Source organism: Myotis lucifugus, unplaced genomic scaffold, assembly GCF_000147115.1.
Source record: "Myotis lucifugus unplaced genomic scaffold, Myoluc2.0 scaffold_507, whole genome shotgun sequence".
NCBI classification, from domain to species: Eukaryota; Metazoa; Chordata; class Mammalia; order Chiroptera; family Vespertilionidae; genus Myotis; species Myotis lucifugus.
Window position 1 is genome coordinate 433,993 of NW_005871555.1, and position 22,349 is coordinate 456,341.

General features: G+C 59.3%; 1 protein-coding gene across 1 annotated transcript in view; it reads right to left on the reverse strand.

Moving 5' to 3' along the window:
* DDR2 (discoidin domain receptor tyrosine kinase 2) overlaps positions 1–22,349 on the reverse strand; it is a 66,630-nt gene that overhangs the window by 10,370 nt on the left and 33,911 nt on the right. The window contains exons 3-15 of the mRNA XM_023744998.1: positions 17,351–17,453; positions 16,013–16,244; positions 15,777–15,924; positions 15,403–15,508; positions 12,547–12,730; positions 11,347–11,590; positions 7,983–8,045; positions 7,160–7,290; positions 4,550–4,760; positions 3,261–3,484; positions 2,125–2,252; positions 350–541; positions 8–114 (exon numbers count right to left, since the gene is read on the reverse strand). Of these exons, the coding sequence (XP_023600766.1) occupies positions 8–114; positions 350–541; positions 2,125–2,252; positions 3,261–3,484; positions 4,550–4,760; positions 7,160–7,290; positions 7,983–8,045; positions 11,347–11,590; positions 12,547–12,730; positions 15,403–15,508; positions 15,777–15,924; positions 16,013–16,244; positions 17,351–17,453 (2,073 nt within the window). The remainder of the gene's footprint in view (positions 1–7; positions 115–349; positions 542–2,124; positions 2,253–3,260; positions 3,485–4,549; positions 4,761–7,159; positions 7,291–7,982; positions 8,046–11,346; positions 11,591–12,546; positions 12,731–15,402; positions 15,509–15,776; positions 15,925–16,012; positions 16,245–17,350; positions 17,454–22,349) is intronic.

The window sequence follows — 22,349 nt, forward strand, 5'->3', positions numbered from 1 at the left end:
TTCTTGCCCACCAGGCAGTTCCGTGTGGCCAGGTCTCGGTGGACAAAATTCAAGGAGGAAAGGTACTTCATGCCAGAGGCGATCTGAGTTGCCATGAACTTCAGGTTGGCATAACTGAGGAAAAACAAGAGAGAAAGTCGCCTGTGGACAGAAGGAGCCGTAACAAGTGCACAGTCTGCACGGTTCCAGCCAACGCCGACCCCCACATGGCTCTCTGCTCTTCCCTGCATGGCTACTCCCCACACGCCAACCCCGCCGTCTGGACACAGCGAGCTGTGGGGCTCGCTGCTCCCCGTCTGCAGACGAGGTCCCTGTCAGGAAGGCAGACAGGGGAGGGACACGGCTGTACCTGACAGTGGGCACCTGGCTGGGACTGGAGCTGGGCGGCTCGTGGCGGGAGAGGAACTGGTTGAGGTCCCCGTTCTCCATGTACTCGGTGATCATGCACAGAGGGTCGTCGGCGATGCACACGGCTAAGAGGCGGATGATGTTGGCGTCCTTGAGCCGGGACATGATCTTTATCTCCTTTAGGAAATCATTCCTTTGGAGAGAGACACACGTGGATAAGCCCAGAGGGGCCAGAGCCAGTCAGGAGGCAAAGGTGGCACAGCGCCCATCCCCCCCGCACCAGCCTGGTTCCCAGACGACCTTGGGGAGGACAGAGGACGGCCGGGCTGCCTCACTCTCACAGCCTGGAGCAAGGCCCGGCCGCACTGCGGCCTGAGAGCGAGAACTGTGAGTCACGGCGGCAAGCCTGCACCCAGCCACAGGCCTGCCCGCGGAGAGGTGCCCCAGGCTGCATCAGATACGCCCGCCCAGAACTGCTCGCGAAGTTAAACTCTTCACCGAAATCGCGTCTGACGAGCACAGCAGTTTACCCCTAGGGAGAGCCCTGGAGCCACTCTATGAAGAAAGCAGAAACCCTGGGTCCACCTGGCAATTCTGCGTTTTCTCCTGCTGGCTTTTCTGGATGCAGGCACCCCAGCGCCGGTCCCAGCATCAACACGGGTTTCTTACAGTTGATGTGGGCAGCAATATGCGGTCATTTCAAAAACAAGTGCTCACTGGGCCGAGACTAGTAACTGTCCGTGTATTTGGTGGCAGCCGCCCGAGTCACAGAGTGGCTGTGCCCTTCCCCACAGCGATATTTGGGTCGGGGAGGCCACCAGCCCACATTCCCCACATGACCGGAGCAGATCGGTTAAGTCTCCTGGGAGTTTTCTAGGAAAATTCTATCAATGGACACCCCCCGAACCGCGTCAAGTACAACAACCCCAAACAGGGGTCCCCATGGCTCTACAGGGGCCAGAGCCCCGGCCGCCCACCACTGCTCAGGGGGCGTGGACGCAGGGGGGGTGCCATCGCTGGATGAGACCCCAGGTGTCGTCTGTCATTCGTGCTCTTGTCCCTCACACTGGAGTTCTCAGTGACAGTCCCGGCCCCTCTCAGTCTCCTCCCTGGCTTTTCTTCTTCATCCCACATCCTGCCGTTGGCAAGGCCTTTCCTGTACCCTTTCCGCCGTGTTTGGAGTTCACAGTGTTTGAGGAGGGATAAGAAACTCTCTCACTCTGAGTCTCAGCGAGACTGCCATCTATGGAGGGAGGGTCCCCGTTGGGGAAACTGCTAAAGGACTGTGGATCCTTCCGCTTTGAGGCCATGGTCCTTTTCCAAGTGGAGGTAGCTTCTCACTGTGGGGGTTGCTGGACATAGAAGAAAAGGAGCACAAAAGAGGGGAAAAGTGAGAAAGTAAACGGAGATGGAAAAAAGGACGGAGAAGGCTGAGCAGGAGGGTGGTGACCGGCAGTAAGGACACTCGGGAGCCTCTGTGGACAATGGCTGAGCAAGCGCCCACTCGGACGGCCATCCGTGGGACGGTCAGGCCGTGTGGACGGTCAGGGAGTGAACAGATAGCGAGTCCAGTGGGAAATGTGCTTTCTGGGAGGGAGATGGAGAACAAAGGTGAGGATGCTGGCCCGGTAGAAGATAACGCGTAACCATGGAAACGTGAGGTGGCTCACAGACCTACCCTCTCCAAAGAAAAGATTGCTCAGAAGTTTCCCGGGGTGTCCCTGACCTGACCTGAGGATGAAACACATAAAGGAAACTCAAAAGGCAGCCACAGACCTGGCGTTCTTGTTGGCATCTGCCCGGAGCATCTTCACGGCCACCAGGACCGGCTGGCTGGCACTGGCATCCACGGGCAAGTCTTTGCCTTTGAACCTTTCCATCCCCTCCACTTCGCAGAGATGGACCTGGACGAAAGGCATGCGTCTCAGCACCAGCGCTCCCGAGGCGGAGGGACGACCGCTCACCACGCACGTCCACCAGGCACATAGATGCATGGACACATCTACTACCCAAATACTTATAAAAACAATAGGACGTGTGCTACTTCATACAGGTCGTGTCCACGGCCCGGAACACGGTGTGTGTGAGTGAACGAATCCGCAGCACGGCATCCACCACGGAGGGCTCACCACCCGTGCGAGCCGCTACACACGCTTGAACCTTTGTGGATCAAACGCCAGGCAGTGTCCCCTCTAAGACGACCCCTTAGCACAGGGCTGGCGTTGCAAGTGCGGGTCCCGTAACAGCACAACGAGCCTGCATCTTTCACTCGGGGCAGCATGAGGACGGAGAGCAGGAGCAGGGCCTCGGACTCCTGCAGCACCAACCCCCAGGGGGAGCACGCCGCACCTGAAACCAGCCCCCCACCCGTTAACCAGGCGTCACCGCGGGAGCGTGGGCGGCCACTGCTCGGACCTTCGGAGGCGCGGTGACGAGGAGGCTGAGGGGAGAGGGAAGGGCCAACACACAGGCCTGCCTCGAGGCGCCCGCCCGCGGCTCCTCCTCGGCTCGGCCTGCGAGTCGGGCGGGGCTGCTGTGGGACGCGGGTGGGCGGGCTTGTGCGGGCCCTTGCACATATGTCCCATGTGCAACATGGGGCCCTCGAGAACGGTGTCGGGACAGTTTACGAGACGATCACCTCCTGCGGGCCCCCGCCCGCTGTCACCCTAACCAGTGTGAACATATCGAATGTCCTCAGGGCCTGGAGAGCCTGGGGACTTGCCCGCTGTAACTCCCACACAGAAGCCAGCTGGGCAGAGGTGCGGTGACCCAACACCGGCTTCCTGGGAGCCGAGGGGAGGCGTGGCAGGCGTCCGCAGGGGGTCCGCTGTGGAGGGACTCCGCTCTTGGGCCACGTTTGTTCAGTGCGACCTGTGGGCCACCGGGACTGGATGCCCCTCTGAGCCACTCACCTCCCCGAACTGGCCTTCCCCCAGCTTCTCCTTGAAGGCGAGCAGCTTCCGGGGGAACTCCTCCACGGCCACGTCTTTCCCGGAGAGCAGGTCCATGGTGAGGGCGGGCACGGAGTAGGTGTTGCCCCCGGTCACGCCCTGCAGGTTCACGATGTCCGCCTCTGCGTAGTGGGGCGCGCCCTCGGGGCCGCTGGGCGGGCCTGGCTTGGCGAGGCCGCTGCAGCCTGGAAGACACGGTGGAGGGCTCGCTCCGGGCTCTGAGGCTCCCGGGGTGGCCCCGTGAGAGACGGGGGATGGGGCAGGTCCCCAGCCCCGTCTCCCCCCCATGCTGGGCTCCCAGAGGCTTCCTCGTGGCTTCGGAGCGGCCACCATCGCGCCTCTCCTTTCTCAGACCACAGGACCGCGAGCATGTCCTTTGGGTGACCTTGGGGACGCTATCCTGGCGGCCATGGCCTGTGAGGCGGAGGTTACGGCGGAGCTCTCTCTAACAGCATCTTCCTTCATTGTGAGGCACCACCCCTGGCCTAATGACCTAGTTTAGGTCGTGAACCGCTTTCTGGTTAAATTTACAGGATCTAGTTTAAGACACTCCCTAACTTGAAAGAAAACATTGAAATACGAGGGGTGTTAGCATTCAGAAACCAACTACGTTGCCCAGCCTGGGAACTCGCTTCGTTCCGCCCTCTTCCTGCCGCCTGTCCGCACTCCAGGCTGCAGCCCCTCCTGAGGCTCAGGCCGCAGCTTCCTCTCTTCCCTCGGGTCTGTCGCCTGCCCTCCCCGCCCCTGAGCACCCTCCCTGCCCCTAACGGGCCCAGCAGCCCCTCTGATGTCGCTCCACAGCCACTTCTGAAAACGCTGGATGCGAGGCCGCTGGCACTGCTTTTCCAAGCGGAGCTCTTACTGAGAAGAGCCAGGAAATACGCTCATCAGGAAATCTGTGTGAGCGGTAAAGCTCACCAAGGGAAACGGACTGAACGAGGGAACAGTTCTGGGTGGGGAAGCCGAGGCCCCGGGGCCCCGCAGCCTCCATTGCTCCTCCTCCAGGGGCCCTGGTCCTGAGCGCACCCCCAGACGCTGGTGCGGGGAAGGCCCTTCCGGGCACTCTCCCTCGGCCACCTGAGGGGGCTCCTGGCCCAGACGCCGCAGTGAGCCCTTCTGTTCACTGGCTTCCGCCTCTGAGGTGGGGGGCCTGGGCCCCTCCCGCTGACCAGCCGGTGGCACACCCACCCTCCCACCCTCCCACCCTCGGCCAGGCTGCCCCCAGCTCCCTGCTGCTCTTTCAGCCTCACCCGGCGCCTCCTCCCCGGGAGCGAACTCTGGGAGCTTGCGGATCAGCCTGGAGGGCTCCTGGTAGTCCGGCCGCAGCGGGAAGATGCGGTCGTAGGTGGAGCTGGAGCCCTGCTCACTGGGCGGCGAGGAGTGGTTGTTGTGGAACATGCTGGACTCGCTGGGCAGGGACAGGCTGACGGTCATCTCGTCATCCAGCATCCGCCGGGAGGCCTGGCAGGGAGGGAGGGAGGGCTCGCTGCACGGGGCCTTCCGGCTCCTCTCACCCGCCCCCCACGGGCTCTGCGAGCTCTGGGACTGCGCGCTCTGGGACCGCGCGCTGTGCGGCCGGTGCCGGCTGTTGGCACAGGCCTCACTTCGCGTCCCTGACACGTTCTTCACCTGACCCGCTGAGAGCCTGTCCGTTCCAACCAGAGCTCTCAGGCCCAGCGTTCGATGTCCCCGGCAGCAGTGGACTTGGCTGGCTACCCCGTGCCAACCACAGCCCAGTGCGTCCGCGCTCACCCAGTCCCTCTCGCCCACAGTCTGACCGACCAGCAGTGCCCAGTGAACCACACCTGCTTCAGGATCACAGCAACTAACTGTGTGTCGTCCTGTCTGGTGTGACCTGCTGCTCCTTCAGAAAGATGCCAGAATCTGAACCTGGCTGTTTGGTCCCTCACCTCACACTGTGGGTGTCGATGAGAAACTTAGACGCCTGCTTCGCCCCTTTACTGCCTGAAGGTCCCTGTGGCAGTAAAACCCCCAAACCTAAGCTTCCGCCCAGCACACTGGGGGGCTCAATGCACACGGCTGAACCTCCCCAAGAAAGATCCGCGCACACCCTGCCAGGAGCCCACAGGAACTACAGCCTGAAGCGAATGCTGAGTGACGCCAGGAACGGGCCTCCCCGCACGTTCGCCCGCAGCGCTCGGAGCCACGGGGCCTCTGCAGGTCCCTTGCTCAGGGCCCGGGAGAGAAAGAACTTTCACGGACCAAGATAGACAGTCCAGGGCAGACGTTCCTCCCCTTTGGAGTCCAGTCAGCACCCTCTCCGGCCCAGGCGGGGGTTTCGGAAGCTAGGCCCAGGGGAGGGGTGAAGCATGGCTCACAGAGAGAGAGAGAGAGAGAGAGAGAGAGAGAGAGAGAGACAGCCCCTCAGCCCCACCGCCTGTGTGATCAGGACACAGCAGCTCCGACCGCCCAGCAAGCCTCAGCCCAGGGCACCAGCGCCAGTGCCCCCACCTCCGCCTCCACCGCCTCCGCCCCTGGGCTGCCCTCTCCCTGGACGCAGACGCGCGTCTGTCACAGGCGTCACTCGTGCTGCAGGCGCCTCCTGTCGGTCTCCAGTCGCTATTTGTGGTGAGAGCCTTAATTCACGGAAAGTGCTTTCAGGCTGACGGCGAGGCCTAAGTCACAGGGAAGCACAGGCCTCTCTCCCGTGAGATGCTGCGGCCGAAACCCCAACGCGAGCCTCTCGTCTCAGAAACTGACTGCGGAGCAGCTCAGTCTGGAGCCCCGTGATGCCGTCTGTCCTCCCAGGTACAACTCTGCCCAACTCACCATCACTCAGTGAGGGTCAAGTGAAAGTCCTTGTGGACGGTAAAGCGTTAGACAGATGTAATAACAATTATTCAGATAAGTTGGCCTGGACAAGAAACTCCGAGGAAGGGGCCCAAAGGGATGGACAACTGTAACGTTAAGCATGCAGAGAAGCGGGAATAGAACTGTGACAGCTTGGCTTGGATATTAGTGAGACTGGATGCTTCACACACACACACACACACACACACACACACACACCAAAAAATAAACAGCAAACAGCAAAGAAGAGGAGCAGTATTGTCAGAGATTTGGGGTAGGTATCAGTTGTCCATCAGAAGCACTTGTTAATATTTTTTTAATTGTGTTTTAAGAGAGAGAGGACGAGAGATGGAGAGAGAAGTAGAAACATCCATGGAAGAGCAACATGGATCAGCTGCCTCCTGCACACCTCCTACTGGGGATGGAGCCCACAACCTGGGCATGTGCCCTCACAGGGAATCTAACTGTGACCTCCTGGTGCATGAGTCAATGCTCAACCACTGAGCCACACCAGCTAGGCTCCTGTTAATTTTTTAAAAATAAATATATATATATATTTTTTTTATTGATTTCAGAGAGGAAGGGAGAGGGAGAGAGAGATAGAAACATCAATGATGAGAGAGAATCATTCAGCAGCTGCCTCCTGCACGCCCCGCACTGGGGATGGAGCCTGCAACCCAGGCATGTGCCCTGACCGGGAATCAAACCGTGACCTCCCGGTCGATGCTCAACCACTGAGCCATGCCGGCCGGGCATCCTGTTCATTTTTTTAAACGCACATGCCTGCACCTCCCCCTCTACCCAGGGCGTCAGCATCTCCCAGGCGAAGCCTGAGCTGAGATCTCACGACTGGGAGGAGCTCTCTGGGGAGGTCCCCAAGTCTCCGCTCTGAGAATGAGAACGTGGACCTGCCCCGTTCTTTCCTGGCTCCTTCAGTGACCAGCCTCTCCACCCTGCGCTTCCCGGGGCCCGGCGAGCGCCTCGCTGGGTGCAAACCCTCACAGTTCGCCCTTGGGTCCCGGGGCAGCAGCGGCCTGGCGCCTCCTCACCTTCTCCAGCATCTTCTGCCAGAACTGCCTCCAGAGGATGGTGACAATGACGGCCAGGAGGATGAAGATGATGGCCACCAGGCAGCCAATCAGGATCCGGGTGTTGCTGTCGTCAACTTTCAGCATTGGGTCTGCAACCAGGAAGAGAGAGAGAACGCCGTCATCTCGTGGGACAGGAAGAGAAGGGGGCCTGGACCAGCGACAGGCCTCTCAGGGTAATTCCTCCGGTGCCACCCGGACACCTGCTCCCTCTCGGCCTTGCTACTCAGTCCTCTCGCCTCCTCCTCCCGTGTCAGACGGGATCATGGACAGCTTTCCAACGTTCCCCAAATGTCGTTCCTTTATCACCGCGGCCGGGGTCTCCGGGCCCCTCGTCACACCTCAGGAGAACCAGGTGAGGGTCCCGGTCTGCGCTCTCTGAGATGCTCGTCTTTGAGACGCAGGGTCACGCATTTCCCAGGGGCTGGCTCCGCGGCCAGTGAGTGTCTGAAGCTACGGACACATGTCTGCACAGTTATCTCCGATTAGAGAGGCCGGTGCTGCTCTCAGCGCCCCACCCATCCATGGACACCCGGGGGGCCGCAGGTAGAAAGGTCTCCCCCTGCTTCTGCTCCCCATTTCCCCAGCTCTCACGAAGCCACTGGAAGCAGGCCACCTCCGCCTCGGGCGAGCACATGCCGGGCAGGGAGAAGCGGAGGCTGGGCCCACCTGTGGGGGGCGCTGTCTCCGGGCAGAGCCACCTGCGCCAGCTCCCACACAGACAGCAGGTGCAGTCTCCGCCCCCAGGAGCTCACTTCACCTGGTTTGTGGGAGGGGGACTCACCGTAGGTGGTGGGCGCCCCCGGCGAGGCGGGCAGAGCCCCGGAGGTGTTGTACATGGCAGCATCTGTTAAAGACAGGCGGAGTCAGAGCTGTGGGCGAGGAGCGGGCAGCAGTCTGCAGAGGACGGGCCCGGCCGGCCCAGCGTGAAATCAACTTCTCGGCCAGCCACTCACCTTTCTTAAACATGAAATCATGTCATACATTAAACAAAAACATCACCATTCATCTATTGAGTAAGCGCAACTTTTGTAAAACTTTTGTTTAAGTTATTATATACTAGTGCCATGGTATAAAAAAGAAAGAAATAGTGATGTGGCCCTGGCCCATTTAGCTCAGTGGTTAGAGTGTCGGCCCACGGACTGAAGGGTCATGGGTTCAATTCCAGTCAAGGGCATGTACCTGGTTGCAGGCTCCATCCCCAGCCCCAGTTGGGGCACATGTGGGAGGCAACCAATCGTTGTGTCTCTCTCACATTGATGTTTCTCTCTCTGTATCTCTCCCTTCCCACTCTCTCTAAAAATTAATGGGGGGAAAATCCTTGGGTGAGGATTAAGAAGGAAGGAAGGAAGGAAGGAAGGAAGGAAGGAAGGAAGGAAGGAAGGGAGGGAGGAAGGGAGGGAGGCAGGGAGGTGTGGAGAGCCGTGACTACATATTATCATAAAGCACACATAGGAAGTAAGACCCCAAGTCAGACACCGCGCAGGAACGCGGGTACGTGGGCCTGGTGCAGGCTCCTGCCAAGGGCCTCTTTCCCTGCAGGAACTCCAACTGTGACAGAAGGGCTCTCACCCTGCCGCATGGCCTGGCCCTGGAATTGTGACCGAGCCTCGTCCTGCGGCCAGAGGACGGCACCGAGTGCTCTCTCTGGGAGGCAGCAGCTTCAGGACTGGACCCCAGTATTCGAAAGTTCTCCTCTGGGTGTCTGGCCGAGGAGGTCAGGAACTAGACCTGCACGTCTGTTCCACGTTCTCGCCAAACCCTCGGCGCTCCTTCGCAGCGTGCTTTCCGCGTGCTGGCGGCAGCTGGCCCCCCGGGACGGCTCAGAACCGGGTCCTCGGGGTCCAGTGAACACGAGTATTATCGTGACGTGGAACCCAAAGCTCAGGAGGCCCCAGGAGTCAAACACCGTCCGGGCTGCCGTTAGCTGTGCCCGGTACCAGCCGCTGTGCACGCCCTGCGCGAGGCCGGAAATCCGAGGTCCCCGTCACACAGGTAAGTGCGTCCTCCAGGCCCCGCACAAGGCTCAGTCCTAGGGCAGCGTCCAGGCAGCTCCACTGCCCGCGGCCCTTCTCTCCTCTGACCGCTGAGGGTTGGTCCCAGTTTGACAGCGTCCTCAACACCTTTAGCTTCCCCAGACCTGGCACAGTCCTGTGACCCCGCTGTGACCTCCAGACTTCATTCCCACCAACAGCAACCAAGATTGCCGAGGAGATGGTTGGTCCCACTCCGGGGCAGTAAATGCTCAAAATGGGCTCAGGGCATCCTGTTCCTCCTAAAGCAGGAGAGTTACCAGAGGCCGTGGGGTCAGGTCCGAAGGACACGGAGCTGCTCAAGGGTGTGCGCTCCCCGCAGGGCAGTCTGAGCTTCAGAAAGCATTTGACTCAACACATTGAATTTCTAAAAAGCAGTGAAATGTGTGCGCAATGACACCAAAACAAAACCAGGACGGAGAGCCAACAGCTCATCAGACGTCCTGGGAGGTTGCGAGGGCACCGACTCCCTCCGACAGCTGCCGAGGAGGGAAACCAGGCGCGTGCCCTGCCTCCTGTGCACGAACGGTGCAGGAGGGTCCCCGTCAGAAGACGCGGCGCTGACAAATGCAGAGGATCCAAGACCTGGAGGGCCACCCTTCAGCGCCGCCCCAGGAGCTGACTGACCCAAGCAGCGGGCATTACGGACGTGCGGGGTCTGGGGGCACCTAAGCACAGAGGTCCCTCTCCCTGCCCGAGAGCGCCCCTAACCCCCAGCCCAGGCGGGCGCCTCCCCCAGCACCGAGGGCCACCATGCTTGTGGGCCCGTGAACATGGTTAAATCTATTGACTTCCTGACCCCCGAGAAGTTTTTTACACAATCCCAGGGTTACTCACAAATAGCCTTTAGTAAAGAAACTAGCAAAAGACTAAAAATCTATGTAAATCTACTGCTTGTCCCTTTAAAAATTATTTCTCAGGGGGCGGGGTGAAAGCTCTGGCAGGTTAATCAGGCAAACGTTTCCCTGGCTGGTGTGGCTCAGTGGGTGGAGCGTCAGCCTGCGGACCGAAGGGTCCCGGGTTCGATTCTGGTCAAGGGCACATGCCCGGGTTGTGGGCTCGATCCCCAGTGGGGGGCGTGCAGGAGGCAGCCAATCAATGATTTTCTCCCATCATTGATGTTTCTATCTCTCCCTCTCCCTCTCCCTTCCTCTCTGAAATCAATAAAAATATTTTTTTAAATAAAAATAAATAAAACAATCAGTTCCCCTCCAAAAAAAAATAAATAAAAATAAATTTAAAAAGCTCGAAGCACCATCTAGGAAAAGCCATTGACAAAAATAAATATGGAACCGGAATTGAAATCGGCCGTAGATACACCCTCCCGTCTGAGGGATGAGCCGCCAGCCAAGCCGGGTCGCAGTTTTTGAAAAGGACTGTTTCAGATGAAGAGCCGTGTGGGATACAATGAAGGACACAGCCCCAAGGCCCATCCAACCGGCCAAGCGGAGTGGGCGGCCGCTGGGGACGTGCAGGCGTGGCCGTGCCTGCTGGTTAGTGTTGGTAGGTGTTATGATGGCGTCATGCATGTAAAGATGATGCCAGTTTCTTAGCGGCACCCAAGCGTTCTTAGTACTGAATTGCCTTCTATTTGCCCTAAAGTACAGTGGGGCCTTGACTTACGAGTGTCCCGACTAACGAGTTTTTTGAGATACCAGCTGTCTCTCTGCCGATTTTTTGCATTGAGTTGATAGAGTAATTTGAGTTAACGAGCTCCTTAACGAGCTCGGTCTCCGAAGGAATTAAACTCGTAAGTCAAGGCCCCACTGTACTTAGCAAAGGGGGAATGGAGCACACCGGTGAAGCGGAGGGACCCATGGCTCCCTGTGCCTCCTGTGCTTTTAGAGAATTTCCTCTCGATGTTTGAACAGTGACGCGGGGGCTCCCGCCGATGGGCTTACCTCACAGAAGCATCTACCACACCGTGCTCTCCCTTTTCAATCCTCATTTCTGTTCTCTTAGACAAACAGGTGGGAGCCAGCACATGTCCTGTCCCTACAGCCCCAGCCCTGGCCCTCCACTGGGGCAGCCAGGAGCGAGGTCCCTCCGTGCCCGTGAGAAGCCACCGGCGGGGGAGCTCCCGCACCCCACCCGCTCCCGGGGCCCCGCCCCAACCTGATTGGAAGGTGATCTCGCTGAACATCATCCAGGTGTCGGCAAAGTGGTACTGGCACTTGAGGGCGCTGGCCATGCGGTGCTGCAGGGGCACGGTGACGAAGCGGGCGCTGGGGTTCACGTCGTCCAGCACCAGCGGGAAGGACACGGCGTTGGGCTCCCACTCGCCGGCCTCCGCGCGGAAGTAGCACTGCACCTCCTTGAAGGTCTTCACGCCCTTCTCGAACATGTTGTTGCAGTGCACCTGGGGGAGGGGCCGGGCCGTGACTCCCGTGCTGGCGCTGGCCGCACACGGAAATGGACGTGCTCTGTATTCCAGGCCTCCTGACAGAGTCCCGGAGTCCCTACAGAGGAAGACTGAAGCCGGCCTTTGCGGGCTGAGCGGTCTGGCCCAGAGGGAGGCCCGTGGCCGCTTGCCTGCGGAGGCTGCGACCGAGAGAGGTGCTCTCTGCCAGGGTCCTATTCCTGCCCCCGAGCTCGCCTCCAGCGTGGCAGAACATTTAGACCGAGAGACGGCTGGTGCAGGCAACCAGGGCGCTAACCTGGCCGCTCACAGCGGTGACGGAGCTGTCGGATGCTGAGTGCAGGGACAGAGCTGACAGGGGAGCCCCTGGAGGAGCCCGGGGTCCGTCAGAGAACAGACACCCCTGCCTGTGAACAGCTGGCGGAGGCCAGCTCCTTGGTGCTGGGGGAGGCAGCCGGGTGGGAAGTGGTTCAAAATGCGGAGCCCCCCTCTCCATGGGGAGAGCACAGTGCGGAGCCCCATCCTGGGTGGGACCCTCAGGTACCCCCCTGGCACGGGGTCGCCTCCGCAGCCTGGCACGTGTGCCTCTGTGGGCCCCTCCCTCCTTAAAAAGACATTAAAATCAGATGGTACAACTGTGTTGTTCAGAGGGGGGATAATTCTTGGCCCTGAAGTTCATTGTTTTCCTCTGATATTTGAAGGAGGTAAACCATGTTCATGGGCCCACAAGCATGGTGGCCCTGGAGACCGCCCACCGTGCTGATGGACGCGCCGGCTCCGCGTGGGCACCACACGCCACGAGGGACAGCGGCCTCGCAGACCGCCTTGTTTACAATGAGGAAATGGCCAGACCGGCTGGGGGACTGGGGGCCGCGCGTGGCCAGTCAGGAGCGTGTTCTGCAGCCCCGCCCAAGGCCGCCAGCCCCCGCCACGCACAGGGCCGTGTGCCCGCTGACCTTCATGGTGGTGAAGTTCCTGATGCGGTCAAATTCAAACACGATCTCGATGTAGCCGTTGGTGGCACTCTCGTTCCTCCAGCCCACGTAGTCGTAGCCGGGCCACACGTGGTACTCGTGGGTCTGGGTGAAGTCGTCCAGGCCGGACACCCCGTCCGTCAGCTGGCCCAGCCCTTCGGTCATGCTGCCGGCCAGGGCAAGAGGAGGGGACAGAGGCCCGAGTTAGCGCATGCTCACGGAAGAGCTCTCACCGGCTGCGCCGGGTTCTGAAAAAGCTGGTTGTCATGGAGGGTGTAGGATTATGAGAAATCCGATATATCTGACAGTATCGACTCATTCATCCTGCATCGGTGCAGAATGAAGCTTCGTATCGATGAATTTTACAGAACATTTGATTTTGATTCCCCTTCAATAGCAAAGCTGTTAAACAATATTCTATCACTTTCTATACTCTCTTGTGCCCTTACCTATTCTTACATACTAACATAACAAGTCTTTTTTTAATGACTCGATGTTATCAAAGACATTTGATTAACGAATCTAGGAGTGAGTGACTGCAGAAACGCACGTGGAGTGGACCACAGTCCTGGTCCCTGAGCGGGTTGGAAACTCATTGCTCAGCGAGTCGGTTCAGTAAGCCAGCCCACACCCCACACCCCATCCGACACCAAACTACAGGGCAGGAGGCCACTGGCCCTTCCACCCCACCCGTGAAAGAGGCAGAGGGATTGAGAAGTGCGAGTCGGCCGTCCCAGGCAGCCACGGGCCAAGGGCAGAGCCAGTGAGGTGCAATAGCTATGGACGGTGCCGGGGGCCTGGACTTCTTGAGGTGCCACATGGTAAATGACAGCAACGTCTAATTCCTATGCTGTGCACCTGGAAACAATGCCAAATAATATTGGGAGTAAACTGTAACTTGAGAATAAAAAACCTGCCACATTTAAGTACTCATTTATATTTCATTTTAATCAAATTCATAGACAATGAGACCCACAGAGTGAGAGGCATGGATGACACGAGGTCAGGGTCTGGCTCAGTTTTGTTCTGGGCCCGGCAGCCTTTCCACCTCCAAACAAGGCCGCTCTGAGGGCGGAGCTGCCGGGAGCCCTGCTGCTCGGCCGTTTCCCAAGACTCTGCATTGCGGGCTGGTGTCCCGCTCAGCCACACGGCATCTCTGCCGCCCGTCTCCTCACGTCACGTGCCAGCCTCTAGTCTCCTTCCCTGCGTGAACGTCCCTGCTCACCCCCTCGGTCACCATATGGCCTCGACTTCCTTCTCCCCCACCCCCCCTGGCCCTGGCATTCAGGTTCCTCCAAATTATGACGAATCTGCCTCGCTCTGCTTCGCACTGTGGCTTCGGGGAACTGAGCTGCTGCTCCCCTAAAGGGAGGCTGTGGTCCTGTCCACACGCTGCCCCTCTGCCCCCAACGCCATTTCCACGCCCCCTGCCTGGCGGCTCCACACCCTCTGGGGCCCGTCTGTCCATCCGCCAGGTGTTCGCTGACCCTCCCTACACGTGCAGCTCTCTCCCTTCAGGGCACTTCTCCCTCCATTTTAATCCCATAAGCCTCAGAGCGAAGCGAAGGAACCTTCGTTACGTGGGCCAGGGTCTTCCTCCGTGCTGGGCTCCTCGGGCGTCCCCCTCCTCTGCGCCAGGCCGCTCAGGACACGGCTCACTCACCCCCACGTGTGGCCGCTGATCCCTGTTTTAGCCCCATTCCTACTGAGAGCTTCGGGACCAATGGCTGCATGGACCACGCCTGGCAGGCACCATGATTAGCAAATTGGACTCAAGCCTGGGGTTTCCTCTGGGCCCTGGGAATAGACCGCTGGGCTGTGGCCGAGGGATGATGGCACGCCGACAAGGCAGCGGAGGGGCGGGGCCAAGCGGATGGGAAGGAAGTGACCAGAGAAGGAGGCTGCAGTCAGGGCGGCGGGGACAGCCGCCTGCTCTCCCCTCGGGGCCGTGGGCCCTGGACCTCCACGCTCCTGAGTCACCAACCTCGGAGCTCCAGTCTGGCCCTCGCCGTGGGCTGACTCCGCCAGGCTCCACTTTTGCCGATCAAGACTGAGCTGAGCAAGATAAGGTGTGGAAGTGGGTGGGCGAATGGCCAAGTGTGGTGCCACCTGGCACAGGTGGGGACAGGTCTTATCCAACCCTAATTCCTGCACACGGCCTCACAGGTCCACTTCAGGCCATCACTGCTCCAGCTCCTGGGCCAGGAGTCCTGTCCTCACCCCCCTCCACCACCCTCTGCTCTAGCTCCTGGGCCAGGCATCCTGTCCTCACCCCCCTCCACCCCCCTCTGCTCCAGCTCCTGGGCCAGGAGTCCTTGTCCTCAGCCCCTCCCCACCCCCCTCTGCTCAGCTCCTGGGCCAGGCGTCCTGTCCTCGCCCCCTCCCCACTGCTCCAAGGACCAGCCCATCCTCGAAACCCTCCTTGTCTACCCTAAGCCTTTCGCACCTTCTAAAGCACCATAGTTAGGGGTCATCCTGCCTGAACCTCTTAACCTGTGCAATTTATTAAACGGACGCCTTCCGTCCCTGCGGCCCGTGCACGGCTGCCATTCGTGAGTCAGACCCTATGTTCCGCTTCAAGGGGGAAAGCACGCTGCGTCCTCCGCCCGGAGCCGCCCTGTGAGCTCCGCTCCCTGCCATTCCCTGTCCTCCCAGGAGGCCCCACTTCCTGGGAGTAAACTCCCCGTTGGCTCCATCTACGTTATCCCGTGACGCCCAGGACAGGGTCTGAAGGAAACTGGGGGTGGATTGACTGGTTGATTGGCTATTGATCCCAAGCCATGGTTCTCTTTTAGTGGCCATTTTCCCATTCTGAGAACCCAAGTCTCCGGGAATTACCTGTACCCGACGGCTCCGTCGTAGACAGAATCGTTCAGGTAGATGACCGCGCCTCCAGGGAGCACGAACTGCTGTCCGGCCGGAGCGTTGTAGGACACCAAGCCGTCTGCGAGGGGAACGAACGGTCAGCACCAGAGCCCATCAGCCCGGGAGCCTCCCGGCTGCCCCTGCGCTGCGGCCCACCAGGCCCCAACCCGGGCGCAGCGCAGCCAGGGGTGACTGAAGTGATGCCGCGCTGGGAACACCCCTCCCGGGATGGGGAGCAGCCGGGCTGGGTGAGCGATGCTCCTCCTCTCCTCTGACCGAGAGGGAAGCCCGCACCTGGGACCGCGCACCTGCCGCCTCGCTCTCTGCAGCGCGGCTCGGACACCTACCCAGCCAGACGCAGCCGTAGAGCTCCACCCTCATGCACACGTTCATGGAATGGTCGGTGACCGGGATGAAGCGGACGAATCTGGCCACGATGGGCGGCTCCAGGTCCTTCAGGAAGATGTCGTAGGGGTTACTGCTTCCGTCCAGCACCTGAGCAGAGAGCAGAGAGGGGGCTGTGACGCTCCACTGACCCTTCCTCCCCCAGCCTCCCCCCAGGGCTGGACGTCTAGCCTCCTACCTGCTTCCCGTGCCGGTTCCGCCAGGAGATCCAGCGTGCGCCGTCCCGGCTGTAGTGGATCCTGTACATGGGGGCGAACTCGATGCCGTGGCCGCCCGCGTGGCGGCCCTGGGTCCCCACCAGCGTGATGAAGTGCAGGGAGTGCAGGTCGATCTGCAGGAACTCCTTCAGGTCGTCGGGCTCCACCGGGATCTCGGGACACCAGGCTCCATCCCCTTCCTCCGAGTCCAGCCTGAGACACGAGGGCGAGACCGGGATCCGTGACTCCCGGACTCCGCTCCCGGCGCAGCCAGCAGCTGCCCGGCCTGGCACAGGACCAGGGAGTTCTCCCTCGCGGTGGCTGCACCACCGTGCCCCCGCATGGTCAGGCCCTTCTCCCTGGCACCAGGGACCCAGAGGACAGTCACCACTGGGAGCTGGGGCCTTCAGGCCACAGGGAGGCCTGATTCGGGATGCGGAGACCTCAGTGGAGGTGCCGTGAAGCCTCCCCCACAGTCACTGCACCTGCCTCCCCTGATGGTCGCCTGGATGTCTGGGGAGGGCTAAGGTTCCCAGTGTGGGCAGCGTAGCCAGCAGGAGGGGCGTGGCCGCCCAGCAGGTGGAAACATGGTGGGAGTGAGGGGAGAGGGAACCGCGAATCATCTGGTGCTTACGTCCAGGCTGCGCTGCCGGGAGCAGAATGGGGAACTGGGTACCAGGTTCGTTCGGGGACCCTGGGACACGCTCCCTCTTCCCTGGCACAAGCCTTTGCTCACAGGTGTTGCTCACCCCCGCTGACCCCGTCCAGCCCCACCACCACCCCTCTCATCCTTAACGCACGAGTGGAATTTATGGAGGTTGTTCTTCTTATGGGTGATGCGAGTTTAACGGAAATCCACACTTCACACCAAAAGACTCAGCTCGAAGAAGGCGGTTTGGCCCTAACAAGCAGAGGGGCTTTTGACAAGGAGTTTATTCCTGCAGACGACCCGGTACCAGCGCACGGGGAGCGCCACACTCCTGGGGACGGGGCCTCCCGGGAGGCGTCCTTGAGAGCAGGGTGCTCCCAGAGCAGGTCCTCGCTAACCTGCACCCCCGCATCTGCCGCCAGCCACCCTCCGGAGCGAGCCAGCCCACTGCAGCCGGAGCCCCCGCTGTAGTGTGGCCTGGCCTCCGCGGTCAGGACGTCGCCAGACCTGCACCTGCGGCCGAGCCCCAGCTCTCCCTGAGAACACGCAGCCCAGGGCAGGCCCGTGACGTCCTCCGGTTCCCACGCGCTCCCACCAAGCACCAGCCGGCCCAGGAAACCTGTCCCACTCGGAGCTGCTGCCCGGTCCCCGCCTTGGGCCCCGCCCTCACCGTCCGTATCTGGCCGCGGTGGACTCTGACCACTGGCTGGAGGCTGTGATGTCCTCATCCGGAATGTGGCCTCCCGACATGCCCAGGGGGTAGCGGCACACGGCTGGACCAAGAGAAAGCAAAGACAGGAAATCCGTATTGTTACGTCCAGAGGCCTCCCTGGGAAGAGCACAGTTGGTTATTGGACGTGGAAAAAGCGACTCGGATCCTCCAGATCGCGATGACCCGCTCTGCTCACCGTGACGCTCAGCCTTTCCTTCCTGGTTCTGCCCCCAAACCGATCACCACGCCATCGTCCGAGCACTGACCCGCGGCCAAACTACCTTTTGGTCCAAAGGCTGAAAGGACTGTAACGCGAGTTGTGTCGACCTTCCCATCCCCACCCCCTGTCAGCAGGTGGGGTTTCCTACAGGCGATGCTCCTCGCAACCCGGGCGGGGCCAGAGCACCCCTTCCTCCCGGGGGTGGTTTCATGGAACTCGGGAGCAAGCCCAGACCCCCGGGAAGGTGCGGAGCACAGCCGCGGCCCCTCGGCACCAGGCTGGGCCCCTGGCTCAATCAGGAACCTCAGAGATGGACCCCTCCACCCGAGGTAGGGGACAAGGCCGGGTTCGCTCTCCTGGGTGAAACAAACAAGGATAAAGCATGTGAAAAACTGAGGTCTGATATAATGAACATCAGACAACCCAGGGCAGCGACCCTGAAAGACAGGAAACAGGGCGAGAGCCCACTCTGCACCAGCTCCCGCCGCGCCGTGTCGGGCGCTCAGGAGCGAGAGCCCAGGCGGGGCTGGAGGGTGTCCTGAGTGGGGACAGAGCTTGCAGGAAGGGCTGGTCAGAGGAAATGCAGGCCTCCCAGCTACATTCACATTTCAGATAAAAAACAAATACCTTTGAGCATAAGATAAAAAACAAATACCTTTGAGCATAAACATGTCCCATGCAATTAGAAAAAAAAAATAATCATGTAAAGAAGCAGGGAAATAGCAACTGATTCAGAGCTAATATCGAAACGAGAGTTGGGAAATCAAACAGTAAAACAGAACTGTGTTGCATGTATTTAACCATAAGGAGAGCTTATATGATACTAGTGACCCGGTGCACGGATTCGTGCACATTGAAAGGAAATTACTTAGAAGGTGGCCAGTGGGGTGGACACGCCCTGGAGCCAACCTCCCACCGTCCATCCCCGGCCGGCTGCACCTGGGGTGGTGCCGTGGCTCGAAAGGCATCTGACGAGTGAGCGGGATCCCTCCAGCAGGTGGGGTCCCTCGGCTTGGCCTGCGGGGATTGGGCCAAAACCGGCCCTCCGACATCCCCCCAGGGGTCCCGGAGTGCGAGAGGGCACTCTGCAAAGTTGCTGTCGTACAGGGTGTGGAACGCAAATGCAAGTATGCAGTAACCAGATTCAAGGCTGACAGTGCCCCAGCAACAACATAGCCCACGGCCAAAGGTGGGATCATGCGGCCCCACGAGGAATCGGGCTCCCTCCTCTCTGGTTTCGGGGCACGTCACCCGAGAACTGCCATTGCCAAGTCACTGCAACTAGGCAGCTCCTGCATTGAGCATCTGCCTGCTGGTGGTCAGTGAACCTCATAGCGACTGGTCAGACGGTAGGAGGGACACTTAGCATAATAGCCTTTTATATATATATAGACTAGAGGCCCAGTGAATGAAATTCATGCAAGGGTAGGGTCCCTAGCGGCTGTTGGCTGCCGGCTGGGGCCTCCCTTCATTCCGCACTGCCCCCTGGTGGTCAGCGTGCGTCATAGCAAGTGATCAAACTCCCAGTCGGTCAAACTCCCCAGGGGACACTTTGCATATTAGCCTTTTATATATATAGATAGCGAATTAGTAAATCAGATTTCTAGAGATGAGACTTGAATGTGTGAGATAAGCGCACTGGATGGGATTACAGATCGACATTAAAGAAAAGACTTATGAACTTAAAAACATCAATGGAAACTATCCAAAACAAGAAACAAGACAGAAAATCAATCAATCAACAACAAAAATAAAACATCAGTAAGATGTGGGAATTTTCAGGCCTCCAGGATTCAGGTCAGTGGGCTCCTTGAGGAAGAGCAGGGAGGGAGACAGAAAATTAATTGAATAAAATTTGATGAAGGGGAGGGGTGGAGAGGGCAATGGGGGGACATATGTAATACTTTCAACAATAAAGATTTATTTTTAAAAAATTTGATGAAAAGTCTAAACCCAAGAAGCTCTATGAGCTAAAGCACGAGAAGCATGAAGAAAACTATATGACAGGATCCTCGTCCAATTGTTTAAAAACGGGCACAAAGAGAACACCTAAAAGCAGCCAGAGAAAAGGGAGCCACTGTGACCAGAGGCCCACAGACACCGTGACAGCAACCTTCCCGTCCAAAACGGGAATTCCATCGTAAACACAGAGGACGATTTCTTGTTATTTGTATGTTTTTAAGGGGTAAGCGGCCATTTAAACAAAAGTAATAATGAATTGTGGGGTTCACGCCTACACCACAGTAAAACGCATCAGACGACAGCGCAGAGGCCTCCGGAGAAGCGGAAGCTGTCCTTCCTGTGACTTGATGTGAGACACCTGAAGACAGACCGAGGCAGCACGGCAGGTGCGCACGCCGCGCCACGCTGCTGAGACGCTCCGGAGCGACGCGGGGGGAGGTGGTGCAGTGAGGGCTGCGAGGACATCCGAGCCACCCAGCCAAAGCCTGGCGGTTTTTGCATAAATAAACAAATTACTCCAAAATTCACAGGCAACGCAAAGATCCCAGAATAGCCAAACAACCTCGAGAAGCAGGTCGCAGGGGCCACGGGCCCCCTTCTGAGAGCTCTCACTCGGGCACAGGCTCAGGCGGGCAGGGCCGGGAGGCAGGGCCCCCGCGGCCGCAGGGGAAGGCACAGGGAAGGACAAGCCGGGGTTGGCGTCCTGCATCCGGTGGGTCCGTGGGCCAGGACGGGCCGTGGCCCGGGCACCGGCGGCAGTGAGCAGCAGCACCGGGCCTGCCTGCTGAGCACGCCTGTGCCGGGTAAACTCCTCTGGCAAAGGGATCCAGCCAGGAGTGAAGATGCAGACTGGCAAGTGGCCCCGGTTCTAAATGCCAGGCCCGAGGGCCCCCACGCCCACCCTGTCGCTCCTCAGACCCCGAAGGTCTGTCTGGGAGCCCATCCGGGCACAGCCAGAGCCAGGCCGGGGCACGGCGAGGGGCGCAGGGCCAGGCACTCAGGCCGAGCGTGGCTCCTGCCTCTGCTGCCAGGCTGTGTTGGTGATTTCCCCGACGCTGCCGCTGCCCGTCTCCTGGACGGAGAAGCCAGCTCCCTCTTCCAGCTCCCGGAGTGGAAAACTACCAGCGCCCGTGGCCCAGGCCCGGGGGCGCATCCCGGCGCTGCATCCAGTGGGCTTGGCGGGCTGGCCTGGGAGGAGCAGCTGCCCAGGAGCCACGGCCACGATGCTGCCAAGGTGGAAGCTCAAAGGGCTGCTTGTTGCTGCTGTTCGCCGTCTGGCTGCGAGCCCCAGGCTTCAGCTCCCGCCAGTGAGAGTCCTATTGTGCTTCCAGGAAAACGCCAGGCGCACACGAGGCCCCTCTGGGCACGGGGAGGACACGGGTGACTGGGGGTGGGGGGTGGGGGGGCACCCAAGACGGTCTGTGGGCCACAGGACGCCTGCAATCCTGAGCCTTCAGAGCCAGGAAGGGCCTCCGGGAGCCACACCCCTGTGATGGCCCCAAGTTAAATATCGGAGCCAGAGACGTAGGTTGACTGACCAAGGATGCAGCTGACTCATGTGACCAGGCCGGGCCCAGGTCTCCTGATCCCTGTGTCCTCGCTCTTCGACCCCAGGCTACCATTGTCTAGTTCAGTGATGGCGAACCTATGACACGCGTGTCAGAGGTGACACGTGAACTCATTTTTTTGGTTGATTTTTCTTTGTTAAATGGCATTTAAATATATAAAATAAATATCAAAAATATAAGTCTTTGTTTTACTATGGTTGCAAATATCAAAAAATTTCTATACGTGACACGGCACCAGAGTTAAGTTAGGGTTTTTCAAAATGCTGACACGCCGAGCTCAGAAGGTTCGCCATCACTGGTCTAGTTCTTCCAAGTGCAGAGGGACAGGATGCCCCAGTTAAAGAGGCTGAAACAAGTGCCCACAGTCCACCTGCAGCTCCGCCCGGGAAGTATCAGGTCAGGCTCCACGCCACGGGAGCCTGCCAGGGGCCGCGGACGATGACTGGGTTTGCTCCAAGCACAAGGAGCTGTTCTGCCAAGACCCCTTTTGCCTGCCTTGAAACTCCCCTTAGGAACTGCCCTCTGGGGTTACAGTTTTCCTGGAAGACCCAGAACTTTCCAGAAATAATCCTGCTGAGCTCCCTGAGCACAGGGCACCGAGTGAGGGTCAGACAGGTGCATCCTCCCCGTTAACGGAGTCAGAAGGCTGCACAGCGAGACCACGCGCCTCGCCCGCCAGGAGGGAGCTGCACCAGCGCAGCAGCTGGTCGCTGGGAGCAGAAGCAGCCGGGGAGTCGCCTGCGCTTAGCACCTGATGCTGCGCTCTCCGAGCCTCGCCTTCCTCGTCTGTACCAAGCGGGTGGTGGAGATCTGGTGGGGTCAGACAGAGCGGGGTGCTCTGTGAGAAACGGGGCACTTGGGGATGGATGGGGGCCTTCCTGGTAGGCATGGCAGCCACTTCTCTAGCCTTGGAAGGCTGCTTGCCATTTAATGGTGATAACAGTGCTTGGTTGTAGGAACGCTGTGACACGTATGAGTTAATATGTGCCAACTACTTAGAGACATGTCGTTTAATAAAAGTTAGGTATTATTCTTTTAGACTTTTTTATTGATTTCAAAGAGGAAGGGAGAGCAAGAGAGAGATAGAAACATCAATGATGAGAGAGAATTATTGGTTGCTGCCTAGTGCACCCCCTGCTCTGGGGATCGAGCCTGCAACCCAGGCATGTGCTCTGACGGGGAATTGAACCTTGACTTCCTGGTTCAT